General features: G+C 31.1%; 1 protein-coding gene across 1 annotated transcript in view; it reads left to right on the top strand.

Moving 5' to 3' along the window:
* Positions 1-18,533, top strand: part of LOC145330871 (endoplasmic reticulum aminopeptidase 1-like) — a 112,349-nt gene that overhangs the window by 33,636 nt on the left and 60,180 nt on the right. Inside the window, exons 14-19 of the mRNA XM_080175534.1 lie at positions 1,882-1,972; positions 9,368-9,424; positions 13,033-13,057; positions 14,393-14,428; positions 14,754-14,836; positions 18,213-18,313. Coding sequence (XP_080031660.1) covers positions 1,882-1,972; positions 9,368-9,424; positions 13,033-13,057; positions 14,393-14,428; positions 14,754-14,836; positions 18,213-18,313 — 393 coding nt within the window. The remainder of the gene's footprint in view (positions 1-1,881; positions 1,973-9,367; positions 9,425-13,032; positions 13,058-14,392; positions 14,429-14,753; positions 14,837-18,212; positions 18,314-18,533) is intronic.

The raw sequence follows: 18,533 nt of genomic DNA, 5'->3' as shown, positions 1-18,533 counted from the left end.
GCTCTTGTTCCTGGATAGTCCTCTTTTTGAAAAAGCATGGTACACAATTTTTTTCAGTGGTTATGGCGCCTAAATTGTTTTTCTTTTGGGTGGGGGCGGGGGTGGAAATTAAGATAGGTTAGGAAAGGAACTGATTCCTAGGACAACAAAGCACAATGTTAAAAATGAATCATCTCCATAATCAAGACATAAAAATGTAAGTATGTCCTTAAATATTATCCTGCATGTAAGCAGTTTTTCAACAAATTTACTTACAATTTTGTTCCGTATTTTATACATTTTTATTCTGACACTCTACAAGTGTAATGTTCGTCTGTCTTACTGTTTCAGAGCTTTGCTTTTATGGATGTTGTTATCCTTGTTTTTCTTTGAAATCCTTATAATTATGAACATTGTATACATATGTGTTTGACATATCTATGAATAAAATCTTTAATTGGATACGCAGTACACGCGTGTTCTTATTAGTATTGGGTGTTTTCAAACATGTGCTTTTTATTCACAGGGATATAGGCATAGTATATTAAAGATTATAGCATTTTTCGGTGTATATAATAGATCTCTGATCAAGGACGTACAAGCTTTTTCGAGAGGGGGTATAAAACCATAAGTTTCAAAGTTTGAGTGGTGGTTAACACCCCTTACCATCCCCCCGCCCCATTTGATGTCCATGCCCCTGATAAACAACTCGGGAGATATTTGACTTATCAACGGACAAACAAAAAATCTAATGACTGGTTGTTAGAAGATCTTTTTATCATACTCCCATGTATAATCTTATTTGTAAGGAAAGTACAGAACGGAAGTTAATCCTGAAATCCTATAGATAATCCAACCAACAAATAGTGAAAACTTTCTTACTTTGTTTTCATGTCCTGCACATGTAGATACATGCGTTTTATAGTAGCGTAGACTTTATCTATAATTAGGGTATGTCAGTTTGTTCCCTTTATCACAACGTCCAAGTAAGTCAACTAACGATTGTGGCGTAACATGTAGCGCATTTGCTTGTCCAGAAACTGGCGCAGCTCCTAACTAGACAAAAGTTGTGCAATCAAAGAGTTGGTTGTCTGTGATAGTTGTGAGGTTAGTGTCATGGGACCTAATATGAAGGTCAACCTTCCTTCTTCAATCAGAGTATGACAAGATATTAATTGAAAAATACAACCGCTATTGAGATAGATTTTTAAATTGAAGAAATCCCTTTCCATAGAGTATTCTGTATATAACTAACTTGTATGTCGCCCCTTTAGTCACGTTAAAAAGACCTAAAACTATTTTTATAAAGCTTTTTTGGTATTCTGTTATTCTTTTTTATATTTTATCTATATGTCCTTTTTTTGTTCATCTCTTTTTGTGACCACTGAAGATTTGCTCTGAAATTTACTTTGTCCGTTTCTCAATACCTGATTTTTTGTGCTATGCTACTTTTGGTCTTATGTATATATTGACATCTTAAACTTAAAAAAATAACTAAACAAATTAAAAATGAACTGAATTTATTTTGTACACAATGAACTAAAAACAATAGACTTTGGAACAAACTAATGCATTTGATATATATTCACATTGTATAGTACATTGGTGTTTGACTTCATAGCATTTATATTCTATGCATTAAGTAAGTACGTCATACGTATTTCTGAAAACATAATAAGGACAAGTATTTTCATTAGTAGCAAAGATGTTTGAAATCATATGTAGGTACTAGGTAGTCTTAAATCTTAAAATCACCGTGCAATCTCTTAAAATAGTGGCATAAAAATAATAAGCAATCATAAATTTCATAAATGAAAATTGTTTGACACTCTAGTAATGTACATTATGTCCAATTATCCTATTTTTGTTATCATTGTTGTAAAATATGTTTTTTTTATTCAGGGAAACTTCCTTGCTGTTCACGCCAGGAGTAAGCAGTACCAAATCCAAGCAATGGGTGGCCACTGTTATTGCTCATGAGTTGGCTCACCAGGTACAGTACACTACACTTACGTAGCTGTGTTCAGTGCCCTAGGAAAATGGGGATATATGTAACAGCTTTTGGCCTACTTATTCTATTGACGTCATAGTAGAGGGAAAAAGAAAGGGTAAAGAAAGTGGTAAAGAAACCTCCTAGAAAAGAGATGAGGTATTATGTATTTCCGGATGTCAATAGAATAGGTAGGCCAAAAACATTGACATACATATATCCTCATTTTGCTAGGGCACTAAATGCTGCTACTACACTTACAATTTTAAAAGTGATGCTGTTCTATAGGTCTGTCTGTACGTTCGTAAAGAATATCTGTTTAACCGTTATTTTAGTCATGTTAGAATTACTATATCGATTTCAAACTTGTCTGGATTATTCCTATAAGAATTAGGTACGATTTAGGAATCGTAGCAACTCAGTAATCAATATTATCATACTAAAAAGTTCGTCCTACTTTGAATTTTGAATTATAGTCAAGGAAACGTCGATAGTGAAAACATTATGTTATTGAGTCCTTTCAGATTTATAAAACGGCTGAAATGATATTCTCCTATTTAAATTAAATATTTGAGTTAGCCTCCTATGTTTTGGATTAATTTTTTGAGATAAAGTTGCCTTCCCCATAAAACATAAAACATTCTGGTTTTAATAAGGAAAGAGAGTAAATGTTGAGATCAAGTAAAAACAGTATATATATAGACATTCTCGGAAACAAAAATTATATTATTTTAATACTTAATTGATAACTGTTCTTTTTTACCGTTTATGCTAGAATTTATCGTAATTTGGTAACATTCTTATTCATTTTTAATTATCAAGCACAAGAACGTCCAAGCTTATTGTTTAGAAGGGTAAACTAAGGGGTTTTAAATTTTGAGGGGGTAAATACCCCTTTACCCCATCCCCATTAGATATTTTTGATTTGCAAGTCAACAAAATTAGCACCTTTTTAAAAGAGAAGCTTTTCTATAATTAGGGTCGGTCCGTCCCTCCGTCCGTAACGGATATCTTTTTTCGTTTATTTAGGCATGTTGATTTTTTTACTTTTTTAACAACAAATTTTTATGTGATCTAATTATCCGATTGATCTTATTTTTGGTATCTTAATTCCTGGGACAACAAAGTATAATGTTATAAGCGAAGCAACTCTATAACCAAGTCCTAAAATGTAAGTATGTCCATAAACATTATCCTGTATCAAGCAGTTTTTTAACAAATTTATTTACAATTTTGCTTCGACTCTTAAACATTTATATTCTGATTATTCAGTTCTGACACTATACATGTGTTAATGTCCGTTGTCCTACCGTTTTAGTGACTCGCTTTTATGGATGTTGTCATCCTTGTTAAATAATAGTTATTTCTCGCATCGTATTATAAACAGCTTTCCGCGGATATAGAATGTACAATTATCAGATTAAAACCAGTTTTTTAGCCCCGAGGTGCCGAAGGCGCGGGCTAAAAAAAACTAGTTTGAATCTTATGATTGAACATATTATTATTCGTAGAAAGCTGGATATAATACGATGCTAGACATAGTTTTTTCGTATGGATGAGAACCGGTTCTTATCCCCTGGATTCGAATGAATATGAGAAAAATTAATAAAAATTCCAATTGATCTTTCTAATTCTTATAGGTTGCCCAATTCTTTCCTTTTTTGCTAAAGATCTTTGAAAAGTAGATAGATATGTAAGTAATATATACGTAGGGAGGGATTAAATTAATTGGTTGGTACAAACCTGCAGTCCCCAAACTTTTCCTCACGAAGTTTTGAAAATAATAAAACTGCTGCTTTTCAATTGAATTAACTTTACAAATATTAACTTTAAACCTCTCAAGACAAATGCACACCAAGTTTTTAGTAATATAATTATAAAAACAAAGAAAGATAAGAAAGTTACTTTTAACAAACTTATGAAAAATAACGAGGATGACAACATTAGTAGTGAAGCACTGAAATATTTAAAAAATATTTATTATAGCCAAACAGACGGACGGATAAAGTTAAATAGTGGATGCCTGTGTTTATTGAAATAACCACAAATTTTTTTAAGAATTAAAATTTTATTTTTTAGCATAAGCCGAGAAAATCACATTATGGTCCTTAATTGGACGGGTTACATAATATCCTAATTTTTTAAACTTGGTTAAACCGCTACTTTCCACCGTTCCGCCGCCGTTTCTTCGCAGTTCCACATTATATCCCGTTAAAGCAAATGCCATGTAAAATTTCAGTTCTGTAACGCCTTTTTGAGTTGAGTTACGTTGACTTTTAGTTTTAGATTGTGTGACACCCGCTAGGATCTCACAGTGTTTAAGTTTTCAATCTCTAAAAGCGTAAATCATATTTTTTGTACAATCAAAAGTAACATAATTTCTTCCTTTCAACAGACAGACAAAGTGAATTATAGAGACGCTTTGCAACAAATAACTTTTTCAAATATTATTTATTTACGTTGTTAATATATTTATAAACTCGATTTTACTTGAATTTAGCAATTAGAATATCAAATATTTGTGTAATTAAAGATAAAATAAATATTTGAAAATGTAATTAGTAATATTTTATTTATTTATCTTGGCTGAAATTTGACAAATTCCACAAATGTTATTTATATTTTTTAATATTAAGATAAATTTAATATTTTTATTGTTAAATTATTTATATTATGTAATGTTACTCTATAACTTAATTTGTCAGTCCGTCCTTTGGATGCTAATTGGTTCCTGACTTACCTAATTTATGGGGTAAATAATAAATATATAGTTAATTTTTTCTCTTATTCTTTTTGCAATTATAATTTTTTTTTTCTTATGGATGTTGCCTTTATTGTTCCTCCTTTACATTACCTTTCTGCAGTTTTATTCGTGATTTTTAACAGCAAAGCTTTTCTATAATTATGGTCTGTCTGTACGTTCGTCCGTTACAGTTAGCTTTTTTCGTTAATTTAAACAGGTTAAAATTATAGAAACCTTCGTAGTTTAAAATCATAAAAGAAATCACGAAACCTATTCTTTTTTTAACCAAACAGTAATTTATAGTTTAATTTTTCATTGCTACTAACTAACTGGTGCCTATTTATTGTTAGTTTGTCATAAAAAAGCATATGATAGAGCTTTAAAAAAAAGCATATAATAAAGCTTTAATTAGAGTCGAATATATGTAAAAGGCATTTTTGTAATGGATGCTTACGGATACACAAAATACAAAATTGTTTGTTGGTGTGTTTGTTATTCTTTAGGTTGTAAATAGCCTTTTCGTATTCATTCGAACCCGGTTGATAGGAACCGGTTCTTATCCATACGAAAAAACTATGTGTAGCATCGTATTATATTCAGCTTTCTACGAATATAAAAATATACAATCATAAGATTAAAATAAGTTTTTTTAGCCAGTGTCTTCGGCACCTCGGGGCTAAAAAAACTGGTTTTAATCTTATAATTGTACATTCTATATCCGCGGAAAGCTGTTTATAATACGATGCGAGAAATAACTATTAAAGTTAAAAAAAATCATCTTTCATATATCCTACTTTTTTTTCTAACCAATTTTTCTTAGCTTGATTTTATTTACATAAGGGTGTTATTTCGCTGATGCTTCAGTAATTCATGATTTTTTAGCCCTAAAATATAATTTTCATATCTATAATACAAAGTAGAACGATGTCTGTCTGTCCGTCTGTCCGTCTGTCCGTCTGTCTGTCCGTCTGAAGCTTAAGATCTCGGTAACCACTGAACCGAATGGGCTCTACTCTTCAGGGAATATACCTACTGGTCCTGTGGTGGTTTTAAGATATTTTCTTGAGGGGTGGGACACCCCTAACCCCCCCAAAAACAAAAAAATCCCCCCCTTAGGGGAGACTTCAACGTCAAATAAGGTGGTATCGTACATAAAAAATTAAATTTAACAAACAAAAACATTTAAAGTGCCACTAGAGGCCTCTAGGGGCGTAGCCGCTAGTATTCTTATAAAACTTGATGAAATTATAGTTTCTGGCGCTTTCCCTCAAAGTGCCTAGTCAAGCAACCCCCCCCCGGTCATATCTTGAAATAAAAAAAATAATAAGAAATGGTGGGGGGCAGGTTTCTTTTTGATTGCCTAATACTTTAAGTTAGGTTAGATTAGGGTATACCGGGAGCTGTGGTGAGCACTTTGAGGGAAACCACTTATTTTACAACAAAAAACACTTTTAATTTAAATAATTCATAGCAAACTCATATAATTTGCTGAAATGTGTGAAGGCCTTCAAAAGTTTGAAAGTAGATTTGATACTTTAATCTCTAGTGGATTTATACCAGTCACTCACAGTGTCACTTTGTCAGGTTGATACACACCACAGTTTACATTTTTATACTTTTTGTGAGATTGATACACAATATAGTTTACATTTTTATACTCTTTGTGAGATTGATACACAATATAGTTTACATTTTTATACTCTTTGTGAGTTAGATACACACCATAGTTTACATTTTATACTCTTTGTGAGGGATATACACAATAAAGTTTACATTTTTATACTCTTGTGAGGGAGATATACAATATAGTTTACATTTTTTATACTCTTTGTGAGGTAGATATACATTATAGTTTACATTTTTATACTCTTTGTGAGGTAGATGCACATTATAGTTTACATTTTTATACTCTTTGTGATTGAGATACACAATATAGCTTACATTTTTATACTTTTTGTGAGATTGATACACAATATAGTTTACATTTTTATACTCTTTGTGAGATTGATACACAATATAGTTTACATTTTTATACTCTTTGTGAGTTAGATACACACCATAGTTTACATTTTATACTCTTTGTGAGGGATATACACAATAAAGTTTACATTTTTATACTCTTGTGAGGGAGATATACAATATAGTTTACATTTTTTATACTCTTTGTGAGATTGATACACAATATAGTTTACATTTTTATACTCTTTGTGAGATTGATACACAATATAGTTTACATCTTTATACTTTTTGTAAGGTAGATACACAATATAGTTTACATTTTTATACTCTTTGTGAGGTTGATATACAATATAGTTTACATTTTTATACTCTTTGTGAGGGAGATACACAATATATTTTATATTTTTATACTCTTTGTGAGGGAGATTCACAATATAGGTTACATTTAATTTAAATTGAATAAATCCTTTGTTCCATTAAAAAAAACTCACTATATCAAAGAAAAGTCTTCTTTTGATGCTTGTAATATTGAATTAACACCATTCAGTTAAACTAATTCTGTATGTTGAAAGGAAAAGTAAAGTTTTGCACATTGTACATCACCAAAAAATTTATTCAACTTAAAGAACCAATAAACCAAAATCTATAACCTTTCTTATATAACATTTTAGAACAAAATAAATATAAATTAAATGAGAACCTTTATTGATAACAAACACTAGAAATTTTTTTTTCTTTTAATCAACTTACACAATCCTACATAAATGAAAATCGTACTATGTGGATAAAATTATTATATTTATTTTATCTTTACTTTTATATAGAAATAATATTGGTAAAAGCCACTGGAAATTTTTTCTTTAAATCAACCTACACAATCCCACATAATTTAAATGATAAAGATGATCAATGAATATTTTTTATGGCAGAATTTTAATTTTATCTAACTAAAAACTAATAAAATTTGGGTATAGTATCAATGCCTCTTAAGGGGCGTTTCTTCGCATTTTCACACTAGCTTTTCTCCTATTTCAAGCTCCTGCGGGGCAATCACCTAAACTAACCTATCAAAAACTATTGTGAAAATACGACGAAACACACCTTTAGAGACGTTACCACGAAAGGGACTATACCCAAAAATTTTATCGAGTGTGAAGAATTTGTGCGAAAATTGTAAACAAAAATTTTCTTTCGGTTAAATAAGTCAAATGTTTTTCTAAAGTCTAACTTACCTTTATTTAAAAACTAATTATTGCACTCACATTTCGAAATATTTGAGTACAGAATAACAGGTTGGAAAGGGACATTAGGTTGTTTAATGCACTAGTCACCAAAGTTTTATTATAACGTTTTCTTATTCGTTGGCTAATCAACTTTAGGGACTTTCATTGATTTTTATTAATTGTTTTTTTAGGTTGAGTGTCCAAACGTTTCAACCAATAATTGTAATCTATAGAAGGGAAAATTTTGTGTATCATGATTGGGGATGTACATCAATTTATCTGCCATTGTCTTATCCCTTTAGATACCTGTATATATTGAGTACAAAACAGCCAAAACATGACCAGTTTTTTCTTAGTTTTTTTTTTTATCTTCGTAAACATAAACATATTTTTTTATACCTAATAACTTGGAGTAAGATAAAAAATAGCGCTTTACCACTAGTGGCCGTTTGAGCACTAGTAACCTTCCCGCCCCGACCCTTATTTTTGAATTAACTGAAATTATTTTTTCCTATGCCTGACACTTTCCGGGGGCCGGTGGGGTTTATATTTGCGGTACTTTAACCCCGCTGGGTTATCACCAGGAAATTAATAAACAAACGAAAAAAAGTTCATTGAAATATCATTGTCAATGGTTTAAAATTTATTTAAAACTCATTAATTAATATTTTTTCTATTGATTTCTATAAAATGTGTTGCTAAGTCAAAATGAAAAAATATGTTTTTATAATTTTTTTTCATGTGGCTTCTAATTCCTTCTGAATAAAGGGCTTAAATAAAGTTTTATGTTTCTAGGAAGCAGTGTTGCGGATTTGCATTGATTGTATGCGGATCCGGATCCTCCAAATTTGGTCAGTGCGGATCCGGATCCTTGAACATAAAAATAAAAACACCAAATTTTTCAAAAAATATTTATTCTTTAATCTCGAAGTTAAAAATAATTTTAATTTTCAAGTCTGAACCTAAACCTTAAAGATTGGCTCTCATCACGAGAATGTCTGATTTTCAAAATTTGTAAGTGACTATTTTATATAAATTTAGGTAGATTTTTCCATAAATTTATACCCCAGGATTCGGATCCGGATCCTTGGACTCAAAAAAATGCGGATCCTTGCGGATCCGGATCCACAACACTGCTAGGAAGATTCTAAATGTACTAAATGAACCTGCTACCTAGTAAGAATATATTAGTTTTGTTAGTATGTTTTCTTTTTATCCAATTTTTTTTCTTTTATAGAAAACTTAATTTTTTTAGTCGTTTATGATTCTATCAGCGGTTGGGTGCCTTTCAAGCTAGCAAAGGAAGGGAAACATAGATTTAAAACAATCCCAAGACTTTAAAATAAGTTAGTATAAAAATCACCATAGCGCCTAGCCTATTACAGAACTCAATAGGGTAAGAAGTTAGTTAGATCTTAACTGACAAACGAACAAAAACCTTACTTTTTTATAATAGGATATTTTCTATTTCAGTGGTTTGGCAACCTGGTGACAATGCGATGGTGGAATGATCTCTGGCTAAACGAAGGAATCAGTTTGTTTTTAATTAGTCAAATCCTTTACAAAACCGGGCATTAGGAATATCTTCTTTAGACAAGGACGTCTTCTATGCTTTTTATTTGGGAGAGGGTGGTTAAAAATATCTATTAGAGAATATTTTAATTTTACCCTCCCCAAAATTTTTACCCTGTGGGTAATTAGCCTCCTGAAATCTGTTGGCAGGGGTAATTTTTTTACCCCCCCCCCCCAATTTTTTTTGTTAGAGATTATTTATTTGGGGGTGGTATTCACCCTCCAAAATTGTTTGGGGGGTAAAATGAAAACAATTTTTTTGGAGGGGAGGGGGGGGGGGGGTAATCTCCACTTTAACCCCCCCCCCTTGGACGTCCTTATGTATGAAATATAAAAAAAATCATTTAACTACCCCTTGAACTTTGAAATTCTAGAGTCTAAAAGCGAATCTAAAAGTCTAATACAAAAGAATTAATTTTATTTCATAATATAAAAACGTTCGACAAATATTACATTAATAACTAGCGGCTTCGCCCCTAGCCTCTAGGGGCTTTGCCCCAAGAGGTTTGATCAAACTAATTTTTCGTGTTTTAGTTTTTAAAGAAAGTTAAAAAAAAAAAAATTGGGGGGGGGGGGTTAGTCGACCCCACTATTTGAATTTTGGTTTAAAAAACAAAAATTTTGTGGGGGGGGGGGTAATTTCATTTTTTTAGGGGGGGTTAGGGGTGTCCTACCCCCCAAGAAAATAGTTATAAACCTTCCCGGGACCTATGAGAAGCAACCCTGTAAAGGAGAACCCGATCGGTTCAGCGGTTAGCGAGATCCTTCGCTACAAACAGACAGACAAACAAACAGACATCGTTCTACTTTGTATTATAGATAAGCGTAGGATATAAGCATCCTTATTAAAAATAATTAATATTATACTTAGGTCATCAGATTACGAAACTAAAAATAGTTACCAATGTACTAATGTTAATGAATATTATCTTCTAAATGATTTAACATATCTAATAATATGTTGGGGCTTTCCCACAAATGGCAAGTTGAGCACGGATATCCCTCCTCCCTTATTTTTAAAATATATTTAAAATAATTAGGCATAGTTTTTTCATATGCCTTACATTTGCGTGGAACTCTAACCCTGCTGGGCCTATACCTGCGGTGATCTAACATTGCAGGGTTGCCCAGTATGAAACCTAAACTGCTCTACAATAATAAACAAACAAAAATTACTCTCCCTTAATTCTAATTTATTTCAAAATAAGGAGAATTCAGTGCTCATGAGAGTTCTTTACATAATAGCACCTTGGTTAATTATCAAACAATGTGCAAAAACCAATGAAGCAGAATAATTTTATTCTTTACATTTTGAACTGAATTTCTTATTCCTCTTTTCAAACCTTAACATCTTTATGTTAAAAACTAAACAATTTTATAATATGATATTGTTATTGTGAAGACTGAACATGTTTTGACATTCTAGTGTACTAGTCTCAAATTAAGATCAACAGGAAGCCAGACAGTTGGGTACCTCTTTAGATGTATTCTCGTAAACCAATATTTTTAGATACATTAAATTGTAAAGGGATAGTTGCATGCAGTGCATTTTAAGGGTTGAGGTACTTGCAGTAGTAAACCTTTTTTGTAAAAAAATATATTAGTGGGTTAATAATATAGATATTCAAAAGAAAAATCAACCTTTATCAGACAATTTTGAGATACACTTAAATATGACTGAAAATTAATTACAAGCATAAATAACAAGAATTACAATTGTATTTGAAAGGGAAGTAAATAATCTATAATACAAAGTAGAACAATGTGTGTCTGTTTGTTTGTACCGAAGGATCTCGCTAACTGCTTAACCGATCGGGTTCTCCTTAACAGGGTAGTTCTCATAGGTCTCAGGAAGCATAGAAAAGGTTTATTTGTTAATCTATGCAAAAGTGTTGAATACAAATTAAAAGTTTTATTCATTTCAAGTCTAATTAAGACAAAATTAAATACTAAGCATTTCATTTTTTTACAAGATTTTATCAAATATTTCCCTACCTTTGTTTATAGACAAATTATGTTTTTTAGCTGGAAATTTCTATTTATCTATTAAAATTTCTTTTAGTGATTATGAAGAATCAGAAAATATATGTAAATAAAAAAACACCAAAATTATAGGATATTGCCTTCAAACCTCATAGAATGCTTATACCTTCTTATAACAAAGTCTCAAAATACAACTTCATGAATCAGGGGAATCATCACAAAACGTTTAATTGCCGAACTTTTTAAAATTTGAATTATTGGATAGCTTGATTACTTCAAAGACTATTTGCATTATATATAAGTACATAGATAAAAGTATGTGCTTTCCTTAAGTGCATAACAAGAAGAAATAGGGAGAAGGTTGATTTTTTTCTGTAAGCCTAATCCTTTCAGGGCCTGTATCCTGCTGGGTTAACCTGTACCCATTATAACCTAACCTAAGTTAATAAAATAAACTACGAAAAACTAACCCCTTCTAATTTTTAATTTATTTTTTAAAAAGGATTGGAGGGGGGGGGGGTTCTGTTCGCTAATAGGCACTTTGAGGAAAACTGCCAAAGAGTGAATGTAAGTTGAGAACCAGAACACATGTCGGTAAAGTTACATTTCACTGAAATAAGAATTATAAAAAGATGCTTTACATAACTATATTTACCAGAGCTGGATCTTTAAATCATTTTAGTGGTGAACTAGATCGGGGTGCGCCAAATTTCAGCCAATAAATGCCGCGCTGTGATTGGCTGAAATTCTGCGCACCCCGATCTAAATCACCATTAAAATGATTTAAAGATCCAGCTCAGGTATCATAAAGGGATAAGACAATGGACAATGAATTGATGATCAATAAAATTATCCTTCTGTAGAATGAACGGTTGGTGGCAAAAGGTTCAAACACTGCTAGTTTTAACTAGGGTTGGGCCGGATACTTTGTTGGCTGGATACCAGTTATTCGGCTGATTTCTAATGCCAGATATTCAGTATCCGGTCGGATATTTAAAATGGATCGATATCCGGCAAATTGCCGGTTATCCGTATAGTTTAAATATCCGGTATCCGGCCAAATATTGAAAATGGACGGATATCCGGCCCAACCCTAGTTTTAACTTAACAAAGGAATTGAAAGTACTGAGAGTTTTTAAGCCAACGAATGAGCAAGCGTGTTTATATAACTTTGGGTACCAGTATTATTTACATTCCAATGTTCCATTCCTCCTTGATGATTACTTTTTCTTGTTATTAAGAGTAATTCTAGACTTTTCTTACTGGGTACATTTTAACAAGGATGACAATAACCATAAGTAGCTAAGCACTAATAATGGATATACCTACAGCCAAAGTGAATTATGCTAAAGATGTTCAGTGTTCATAAAAAAAAAGGTAGCAAAAGGAAGAGGAGAGACTATGAGAAAATCAAGAAAACTTTGATATGTATTTGTCTTTTGTGTCAAGACAAACAGACAAAATAATTTTAAACACAGAAGGATAATTTTGTTTATCATGAATACGGATGAACATCACTTAATCACCCTATCACTTAATATCCCTGATGATAGAGAGATAAACAAACTGATAATTACAAAGGATTCGCCTCTTGGATGGAGTATCAGGAAACTATCAAAAACCAAATTATTCAACAACAAGTATGACAACATCCATAAATGCGAAGCTCTGAAATGGTAAGACAAACAACTCTTAAAACTTAAAGCAGAATATTATTGCACAAGTCTAAACAAAATTGTAATTAATTTTGTAGCAAAACTTCTTAAATACAGGATACTGTTTAAGAACATACTTATTTTTTAGAATATGATTATAGAGCTGTTTTATTTATTACATTGTATCTTGTGGTAATAGGAATCAGTATGCCAAAAATATAAGCATGTAACTGTCCGGTACAGATGTACTAACGGCTTTGCTTTTAAAAATTTCGGTTATAAAATAATGTTGCTATTTATTTCTCTTCTTATTTATTATGTCAGTCTAACAGACTTGTGTAGTACATAAAAGATTTTAAAATGAAAACTTGAAAGAAAGTTTCAAAATACGGATTTTTTAGTAATTGACGTAATAATCAATTAGTATCTGCTTAGAAAATTCTTTATAAAAAAGAACTTAAAAACCAAATAACTCTATTTTTAGGGTATTTAAATTTTATTTATAAAATATTAATAAAATATATCTCCTTTAAAGTATTTATGAAGTTGAATAATATAGTCCAATAATTTTCCTTTTAAACTTTTTAAAAAAAATAATGAATAATAACATAACCTTTATATTTATACATATTTAGAATTAGATTAGGCTTAGAATACTCAAATCATTTTTAAAGCTTCCACTTCCTTTTGAGTTATGAATAAGCGTTGCCTCTCTATAAATAAGTGTTAAAATATGGCAGTTAAGAGACATTACTAGGTTAGGTTAAGTAAAGGTTAGAAGAGTCCCACAGTAGTGATAGGGCGCCCCACAGGGGCTATAAATATGTTTTTTCTTTATTTACATGGTCAATTAATATAATTGAAAGCACCAAGCCATTTAAGACTCTGTGATAAATAATAAACATTAGTTCTAATCAAATATTTGAAACTAGCTTCTTCGCTCCTAGAGGCCTCTAGTGGCACTTTAAATATTTGTTTTTTGGTTTAAATCTCTACAATGCCTATCTATGTAGCGTTCAAGTCTTTATGATACCTATCTATGTTATGTTGAAATTTCTCTGCGTAAAAAAAATAATTTTTTTTGTGATTTCTCTTAGGAGGGTGGTGTTCCTCCCCCCCAAACTAGTTGTAAACCTTCCTGGGACCTATGAGAAGCTACCCTGTTCAGGAGAACCCGATAGGTTCAGAGGTTAGCTAGATCCTTCGTTACAAACTCACACAGACAAACATACATCCTATTACTTTAGTATAAAGATATTATGGTTTTTGAATTGACCGTAACATCAGGGTGTGGACGAGGTACAGCCAGACTGGAATATGAAAGGCAGGACTACGGAATAAATAAATAAAGATTAACTTTAAATACGAGTGCCTGCACTCCTTGCCTCCAGGGACTTGCCCTAAAGAGGTGGTGGAAAGTTTTGATTTGAGAAGAAACTAATTTTCGAAGATAGAGTTTTACTTTGGGGGTTTATCGCAATCCCCTAAGCCCTATTGCCTAAAACATACCCTGGACCAACGGAAAACTGTTGAACGATCAGTCTACGAGATCTGATTTAAAATTTTTAAAAGACATTTGATAATAATAAATAATAGGGAAATTGTGTTGTCTAAAATAATTTATTTATCTTTGTATGACATTAAATTAGGACAATTTTGGTCTACAGTGGTACAACCAGCTCTAGAAGAAGACGCGCTACAGAGCTCCCATCCTATCTCAGTTCCAGTTAAGGTAAGGTATTCCCAAGGAGCTTTTGGGGATATGACAATGGACGATAAATTTATATTTACCCACAATTATGATAAACAAAATAATCCCTTATGTATATAATAGGTAATGTTTTGAAAATATAGACACTGCTAGTTTGGGTACGAACATAATTTCCTCTCTCTCACTGGTTTTTGCTTACAAAATTTAGTAACAAATCTACTCTAAAACTTCTGTAAAATTATTAAAAGCGAAGCTTTTCTATAATTAGGGTCGGTCCGTCCGACCGTCCGTCTGTAAAGGATAACTTTTGTCGTTAATTTAGGCATGTTATAATTGTCCTATTGATTTCAAACTTTGCATGGTGATTCCTTTAGTAGTTAGGTATGATTTAGAAAGCGTAGCAACTCTAAAATCAATACCAGAATGTCCGTATGTTCATTTCAAACATGTTGATTTGTTTTGCTCTTTTAACAACAAATTTTTATGTGATCTAATTTTCCGATTGATCTGATTTTTGATGTATTGATTCCTGGGACAACAAAGTATAATGTTATAAACGAAGTAACTCTATAATCAAGACCTAAAAATGTAAGTATGTCCATAAATAAACATTATCCCGTATCAAGCATTTTTAAAAACAAATTTACTTACAATTTTGCTTCGACTCTTATACATTTATATTCTGATTATTAAGTGTTAATGTCCGTGTGTCCTACCGTTTTTAGTGCTTCGCTTTTATGGATGTTGTCATCCTTGTTTTTATTTAAAAACAGGATAAGGAAAAACAAGATATGTTTCATTTTTTTTTTTAATATTTCCGTAAAATATTTTAAAATTTTGATAAGTTTTCGATACAAATTAGAAGTATTCATTGATATTAAAAGATTTTGGAATATTCCTATCTAAAAAAATAAAAAGTATATTAAAGACATTTATTTTTTTCATAGCCAAAACGTAACAAACTGACTATTAAATTGAAAAAGGTATTAGAATTATATATTTTATTAGAAATACTGAACTGACACCTATCGCTTTTATTTGAAGCACACGAGATAGATAAATACATCTTTGTCTTTATCTAGAACCTTGAAGACTAAAGATAATTTTAGTTTACACTTAACCAAAAATGGCATTTAAAGAAACTTTTTATTTAAATCAAAAGTAGTTTAAATTTATCAGAGTTATCATAGATTGCTTCCCGCGGATATTAAATGAAAAATTATAAAGATTAGAACCAGTATTGTTTTTTGTATGCCTTTTACTTTAATATCTGTAGAAAATTGTCTTTAAAACAGTGCTATACATTATTTTTTAGTACGGCTGAGAACCGGTTCTAATCAAGCGGATATTAATCGGTTTCGAAGCTTTTCTTTAAGCACCATATCTATTATACTTAAACTTAATTTTATTTTAGAGTTTAAATTATTTGATTAATGATTAACAAATAGCTAAATATTTTTTTTATAGCGAAGCTTTTCTATAATTAGGGCCGTTCTATCCGCCCGTCCGTCCGTAACGGATAGCTTTTTCATTAATCTAGGCATGTTAGAATTGTTATCGATTTCAATATTTGCATGGTGATGCCTTAGTTAGGTACGATTTAGAAAGCGTAGCAACTCTATAATGTTACCAGAATGTCCGTACGTTCATTTTAAACATGTTCATTTTTTAACTTTTTTATTAACAATTTTTTATGTGATAAAATCATCCGATTGATCTGATTTTTGGATTACTGATTCCCATTACAATAAGGTACAATATTTTGAGCGAAGCATCTCTATAATCAAGTCCTAAAAATGTCAGTGTGCCCTTAATCAGAATTCTGTATTTAAGAAGGTTTGCAACAAATTTACGTATAATTTTGTCAAAACTTATATATTCATATTTTGTTCCAGAGCTTTGCTTTTATGGATGTTGTCATCCTTGTTTTATATAGAAAGCCAAATAAGGAAAAAGAATAGATATTCAATTATGATATTTTTGTTTGTTAGGTATTTACATGATAGATTAGCAAATTTTACTTGTAAGTGCTTGCTCTAAATAAAGAAAAGGCACAGCATTTATAAGGGTTTAATATAATCCTTATCTAAAAGCAAAAGGATATGTGTCTATGTTTGTATCGAAAGATCTTGCTAACCACTGAACCAACATTGCTCTCTTTTATATTGAAGCTTTTTAAAGGTCGCATGAAGGTTTTTTACTTACTAAGAGGCTGAGGGTAGAAGCCTAAATCTCAGAATTTCCAGTTGGTATATTTCCTAAAGTGCATTACTCAATAAGTCTAGCGGTTAGCGAGATCTTGAGCTTATTTCAACACAAAAATAGAAGTAATAGCACAATGAATAAAAGTACTACCATTTAAAAGATTAAATAAGGAACACATAAAAGTGTATTCTTATCTTTTTATCAAATTATCTCTTGGATTAATAAAAAAAGCTTATAGCCTACGTAGATTCTAGATAATTGCGTATTAGATGACATCAAACACTTTGCTTCAGTTGAAAAGACACAAATTAAAACAGGATACTGCCATATCTACAACCAACAAAAGTACAATCCCTGTGTTTTCGACAAATTGGATGCATTTTTATCAAGTTTGATATTATGTGCAAAATTTGCAATATATTTACTATCACTGGTAAAATTGTATAAATGAAAATCTTTATCACTACCATAAACACAGTTTTATTGTCATTTTTTACTAGGGTTGGACCGGATACTGAAAATGGCCCGATATCCGGCATTCAAAATCAGCCGGTTAACCGGATATCCGGCATTATAAATCAGTCGGATATCCGGTATCCGGATAGTTTCAATATCTGGCATACGGCTGGCTAGTTTCAATATCCGGCATCCGGTCGGATATTGAAAATGGCCGAATATCCGGCCATACCGGACATCCCGCCCAACCGTAATTTTTATTCCCATGAAATTCAATAGGCTGTCTAATACACAGTTTTCTGTATCAATATTACACCTAGTTTTTATATTGCAATTGATTATAATAAACTTAAACCCATGTGTGTAAGTATTTTTTGTTTATTTCTTAATATTGAAATCAGAATATTAGATTTGATTGATAATAGAATAGACAGTTAGAATCGGAAAATTTTTTTAAAGTTTTTTCGTACCTTTTGGGTGTATCATACGACTAACATAGATAGCTCTGATCGTTAATTTTGGCATTTTAGAATTGTCCTCTCAAATTCATTATGTCTTAAAATGTAAGTACATCAATATTAAGCAACCTTATTTATTTAATTTTTGATAGATTTATTTTGAATTCTTCATCATACTTCTTTAAAAAATGCGCTAAATGCGATCTGTTGGGTTTCGCTTTTATGGATGTTGCCATACTTTTTTGTCAATATATTTATTGAAATCTGTCTATTCTTAGGATCCGCGAGATATTGAAGGAATTTTCGACATCATATCCTACAACAAAGGCTCGGCCATAATTCGTATGCTGGAAAACTTTCTGGGAGAACATGTCCTCAGGTTATTTAATATGTTTTATAGTAAAGCTTCTCTTTAGTTTACTTTAAACTGAGGTAGATTCCTAAAAAAATGGGTCGCTGAATCGGCTATGGTAGCAAGATCAACAAAATTGTTTTTGTAAAAAAAATCCTCCAAAATGATATAAAAAATCTACATAAATTAATTAAATCTTTTGTTGATAACCCTTCTATGATTTTAGAACACTTTTCTGTAAATTTAT

Source organism: Acartia tonsa, chromosome 10 (genome assembly GCF_053477335.1).
Source record: "Acartia tonsa isolate MP-2025a chromosome 10, ASM5347733v1, whole genome shotgun sequence".
Taxonomy (NCBI): domain Eukaryota; kingdom Metazoa; phylum Arthropoda; class Copepoda; order Calanoida; family Acartiidae; genus Acartia; species Acartia tonsa.
Note: the sequence above shows the minus strand (reverse complement) of the source record. Positions and strands in the feature narration are given on the sequence as shown.